The sequence below is a fragment of the Scophthalmus maximus genome, chromosome 12 (genome assembly GCF_022379125.1).
Source record: "Scophthalmus maximus strain ysfricsl-2021 chromosome 12, ASM2237912v1, whole genome shotgun sequence".
In the NCBI taxonomy this organism is placed as follows: Eukaryota; Metazoa; Chordata; class Actinopteri; order Pleuronectiformes; family Scophthalmidae; genus Scophthalmus; species Scophthalmus maximus.
This window is the reverse complement of record NC_061526.1, coordinates 13,818,945-13,825,000: the sequence shown is the minus strand read 5'-3', so window position 1 is coordinate 13,825,000 and position 6,056 is coordinate 13,818,945. Positions and strand designations below refer to the sequence as shown.

General features: G+C 42.7%; 1 protein-coding gene across 2 annotated transcripts in view; it reads right to left on the bottom strand.

Annotated features, from left to right (window-relative positions):
• The window catches only part of sox5 (SRY-box transcription factor 5), a 218,736-nt gene that overhangs the window by 85,987 nt on the left and 126,693 nt on the right, over nucleotides 1-6,056 (bottom strand). Inside the window, exon 1 of one of the 2 annotated variants that reach the window (XM_047336418.1) lies at nucleotides 731-1,004. The exons of the other annotated variant lie outside the window; for it this stretch is intronic. Coding sequence (XP_047192374.1) covers nucleotides 731-807 — 77 coding nt within the window. The 5' untranslated portion in view covers nucleotides 808-1,004. Of the gene's footprint in view, nucleotides 1-730; nucleotides 1,005-6,056 lie in introns of those variants that run through there. 2 annotated transcript variants of the gene reach the window in all.

Below are 6,056 nucleotides of genomic sequence, written 5' to 3'. Positions count from 1 at the left end.
TTGACAGCACTCTGACATGCAAAGCTGTTTCAGAAAGAGGCATCAAAAATAGCCGAGAGGGTAAAGCAGAAGTAAATAAAGTTGTGGTGAGATTTAGTGTCGATGAGATGATCGCACTTTTCTGACTTGGACACACACCCTTCTCTCTGTAAGTGTCACTTTTTCTTTCAGACACATCGACACTATTTTTAGAAGTTTGTCTACAGAGGTATTGAATTGAATGAACACAAGTACAGTCAGGAGGGACAGAGGGGGTGAAAAGGGAGTCATTTTTGTTACTGCTGGGACATTCTCTCTCTCTCTCACACACACACACACACACACACACACACACACACACACACACACACACACACACACACACACACACACACACACACTAACAAATAATTCCTGCTTTGCAGCAACTTTGCATATTGTATCTCTACCATAGCATACAGTCAATCATCAACTCTTACCATCTCTGACACACACACACACACACACACTCACACTCACACTCACACACACTCACACACACACACACACACACACACACACAGACAGTCTTGTCTCTTGTCAAACACACATACCTTTCTACTTTCGACTCCTACACTCCCGGTAGCTTCCTCTCCCTACATCTGTCCCACTCCGTCCTGTCCTCTACCTCTGTCATCTGTGTGTGAATCTGTTTGTGTGTCTGTGTGTTTGTAAGAGCGTGCGTGTGTGCGAGTGAGAAAGCGTCACGTACCTGTTACACTCCTGAGGTAGCTCAGGCTCAGTGAGCATGCTGGAGTAAGGGTCCGTCTCTCTCGACAACAACAACATAAAACAGTCCCACAACGCTCAGAAGAACAAGGTAAGTCTCCCCAAGACAAGACGGGATAGAAGTGATCCTTCAACCTCTCAGACACACTGCTGGTTCTCTCTCTCTCTCTCTCCCTCCTCTCTCTTTACTCACACACTTCCAGCCTCACACCCTCTCACTGTCGGGCTCTCTCTCTCTCTCTCTTTCTTTCCCTCTCTCTGCCTGTGTCCCTCCTCTTCTCCCTCCCTTGCTGTAAGCTGTGAGATGTAGGCTCAACTCTTAAAGGGCCAGCAGCAGAGCCTTGTTCCCTTTCGGTCAGAGTGTGTGTGTGTGTGTGTGTGTGTGTGTGCGTGCGTGTGGGAAAGAGAGAGAGAGTAAGCGATGGGGAGAGAGAGAGAGCAGAGGGGAGGGGCCATTTGACCAGAGGGCTCATCACTCCCGGAGCGTGCGCGCGCACACACACACACACACACACACACACACAGCAGTCACAGATCATGAAGACACACTTCAGAGTGATAAGACCACTGCGAGCATTCATGCACTTTATTATGCAACACAAGGGGAATTAATCAATATGAAGTCAACTTAACTGCATAAAAAAACACAGGCATACACACCCACAGAGATCTTATTTCATTTTCAAAAGCATATTGTATATTACACACTTATATATTTAGATATATACTGTATATATATATATTGTCTAAATGGGAGATAAAAGGCTTAAAGTCAAAGTGGCATTTAAAAAGATTCATTAATTTCTAAAAAATGCCTATCCAAGAATGAGGTCACACAATAGTGACTGAGCCCGCGGCCCACTTTATATATTTTGTATGAATTGATTATATTGTATCAAGAATTGGGTTTCTACGGCGACATAGAAATGCTCAATGCAAATCAAAAATGTTCTACTGCAGCAGGTTCCGTTCATTAAAAAAGAAATGCATCTACGAAACAAGACAAATGGTCATTTTCTGCAATTTTGTTTTGTCAGTGGATGACACTGAAATATTACCGGGGAGTAAAGGAACAAGAGGCGGCTGCCACAGAGAGCTCCGAGATGAGGAGCTGCAGGCGACGGGGCTGCACACCTCAGACCAAGAAATCAGACGCTCAGAGAATGACGGAAAATTGATTATTATTGCCACAGTTTTTTTTTATGATACAGATTGTTTTTGCTGCCCACAGAATTTAGTGACCTGAAGTATTAGAAAATCATATATCAATTACTGACACCGATATCTAAAAGTGAAATGTTAAGAGATTTCCACTTCAGAGCTAAACTTCTACAACTTTTCTATCGAATTCTGATGATATTTTTGGTTCTTTTCGGGGCTGCAATGTGATGGTGAACATGGAGAAAAGCAGCAAATTATCTACTTTGAGATCACAATTCTAATGCACTGAAACAATATCAACAATGCATTTCACCATGTTATTACTAATGGCCGACTGCCATCATTATTTAACAATATTGCGACATCTAATGAACTCAAATTCCTGTTTTTCAGGAGGAAGAACATAGGATCTTTATTGCAACTGTCTTTGTCGATCTTGAGGTAAATATTACTAAATAACTCCAACAAAGAAGCTCAATGTCAGCTCACTTTATTCATCCATTTCTGTCTCTTTCTTTCCGTTGCTATGGATGAAGACAGTTATTCTACGATTTTTCGAGCCATTACTTTAAGTTAAATGGGTGTTAATCTTACTTTTTTATGCCTTTTATTAAAGCAGAACAAATGCAAGGACAAGTGTTGCAGGGATATGAAAATAATGCACATCATCCAGCCAATCCGAGGCAGTTTTTTCTCCAGGGCCATATTATGAAAAGAAAAAAGAAAAAGAGACAGAAATAAAAGCTTTAACAGACTTTAATTTCCTTTCTCTTTGTTTCCCCTTTGTTTTGATGCAGTGCAAAGGAGACATTTGATTTCTGCTACATGGAACAGTTTTGTTACAAGAAGACAGCTGAACGCTTTCAACAGAACATATGCTAGAGCTCACACGCATGAAGGAACACACACACACACACACACACATAATACACATATACAACCTGACTGAAACCCACAGAGATCACCCACACCCATTGTGTCCTCAGGTATACGTACTGTATGTGTGTGTGTGTGTGTGTGTGTGTGTGTGTGTACGCGTGCGTGTCAGTAGTGCATGCTGCTTTCAGCCTTCAGTGCTGTCAGTCACTATTAGGGGTGTGTGGTCTACGTGTCACACATACGGCCAATCCAGCTATTGTTCTGGGGAGCGCAGAGAAAAGCAGAGTTGACAGACTGCCACTTCTGTGATACTTAAACACACACACACTGAGACACTGGCACACACACGCAGAGAGGAAGAGGGAGAGAAAGCGGGCCTTGTCACTGTACCTACAGTAGACAAACACACACCTTTTTGGACAGTCTAACACAAACACACACACACACGCATAAATTGCTTTGACATTTTTCAGATGTTGACAAAATAATGTAATCCTAGTCAGTTCTGTAACTGTTCTGGAGCTTTAAGCCACATTACACAGTCTTCGCTCGTCCAGTCGCAGCTTAAAGGTTGATTGCAAGTTCGGTTTTGAGCTTGGAACTGGCATTTGACAAAGCAATCTCACCGCAAGGTCGATTTAATCGATTTATTCATTCCAAGGTCAAGAATGAACGCTGTGCAGTGCTCGAAAAGGGAAATTTGAACGGATGGTTTTGTCGACCTTCATGTGTTGCCACCCGTCGCAGAGTGGATATGTCCAGAGCCAAGCTGACCAAAGTTATAGTGAATGATAACTTATTGAAACCAGTAATTGAAACATTTGGAGGAAAAAAACTGTATGTGTGCACAACTCTTTTAAACCCTAAAGTGTGAGGGTTTGGTTCCGATATTTCACCTCAGTGTAAACATCACGTATTCTCTATAAAGAGTTGAAAGAAGCGGACGACATAGGGAGAAAATAAAGGGCATTACAGGTAAATCTCTGCTGATTTCACACATCAAAAGTCTGTTTTCAGGTCTTTGTGAGCACCACTGCCCTTTTGTTGCAATATAAAGTCTTTTTCGGCCCCTGAGGGAGCTGTGTGCAGTCTGATAAACAGCCTCCAGTGATCGGTGTTGGTTCGGTCTGAGGACTACGAGTTTGTAAATGAAAAAAAAAAAACCTGAAACAAATATATTTTTAAAAAGTTTGGAAGCTTGTCAGCTTCTCAGTGGCCTGATCCTCAAAGATTGGTTTTAAATATCTTGATAAAGCAACATGTAGTGGAGTATCGTGGGGAATCAATTTGCGCTAATGTGACTATATTGTAGTAAACTCTCACCATCCATACCAATACATTTTTAATTAAAAATGTCATTTTAAAACTGAAACCATCTCTGTCCAGACGAGCCTTTTACCTCTGCATCAGTATGTATCCCAGTCCAGATTAGCACACCTGAAAAGGTATATCACTTGACCATTCATGTACACTGGGCGTGTGCGTGTGACACAGTACAAACAGGAAGCTGATAGAGTACTCTGTAGGTTACATTCTTATGAATGAGAAACAGCAACAGTGAACAGAATTACTTTCTTTTCTTGGACGGACGACAAGGTGAAACTACAACTCACAGCGTTTTTACATTCGCCGCCAGATGTCGAGTCGTTTTTTTGCCCGTCCAGACTACAACGCAGCCCCCGGGTTTTAAAACGGGACAAGCAGCTGATCCAAACTCCATGTTAAGCGATCAATCACTCCGGAGTTGTGTGGAGGGCGGGCGTAAACACAGCAGCAGCAATGTGCTTCAAAACCAAAACGTAGTGGATGTAGCCTCTCTCTCTCTATCTCTCTCACACACACAGACACACACAACAATACAAATTCACAAAGATTCTGCAGACAAAACCACAAACCCTCCAACCTGAGCAACATTACAAGCTGACTGACACGACCACAGGAGCGTCGACTGAAATTGTGCAGTCAGAGCTGCAGGCAAACCACACCCTCAGTTGTCACTGTTACAATAGTAACCGCATTGTTTTTTTACATTGATCTATATATGTACATTAATGTGTATACACACATACACAGACAAGGCCGACCCCCCCTCTTCTTCTCTCTATATGACAGCAATATGAACATGTCAATGTCACCAACAATCAGTGGCATTAGTTTTCTATTTACCTAATCTAATTCAGGGTCAAATAGAGAGAATACATTGAGACGGCCAAATCTAATCACATTCCTCCACTAAATTGAGCCCCGATTGGAAACGCCATCTCTCCTCGACCCCGTAAACAGCTGCAAAACCAATGATAACCTCATTTGTGCGTTACAGAAACTTAATTTCTTCATTATGCGGCTGAGTCGGTGGCGATCGGTCAACATAACGGAGCGGCGCTGACCTGGGCACACCCCTTGCCCTGCTTCCTCTCAGACGGTTGTGAGAATGAGGGACGAGGCTTGTGTTTTCCATTACCATGTGCACAATGGCTACGGCTCACAGTGGCCCTCAGAATTTACTTTGCCATGAACTGAGCTGTGATTAACTCTGACTTGACAATGGATTCTAAATTAGATACAGGCAATGCAATGGACAACGTGAAGGCCCAACAATGACAAATCAGTCAGTCTGAAACTCAGGATTTTTTCAGCTGCAAAGGTGCAAAGAAAGAGAGTTTGAGGGCAAAGACAGACAGGATGGAGGGAGGAAATATAAAAAAGCTCTGCTCCTGCGGTAGTGTAACCAACCTCTCAGGTGTAAGCTATCGTCTCCAGTCAAAATATGTCGGAGGAAAATGAATAAACAAGGCCACCGGGGTTTATTATGTTCAGCGGGAGACTAGTGACAAGGAGAATGAAAAGGGAGCGTTTCACCTGGGCTGAAACAAAAGAGGCTTGTTAAGTGATTCATGGGTTCATAATCGGAGTTGTGTTTTTGGAAAGGCGGGAGGGAGGTGACACGAGAAAGATGGGGGGAGAGAAAGCTCCTTGTGTGAGGACAGGATATGCCGGGCGCACGCGCATATACACACCGAGAGAGAGACACACACACACACACACACGCGCACACACATAATCGACATGCTTTTGCAGAGAGACAGGAAAACAAAATACCCAGAAGGAACTACGAATATTCACAGCGCAGCAACTACACATACACAATATATATATTATATTATATAATATATTTTTCATATACAAAAAAGAACAACACACTCATCCACAAACACTGAAAATAACATGCAGAAAGGCAAGTATGTATATACACACAGACACACACACAC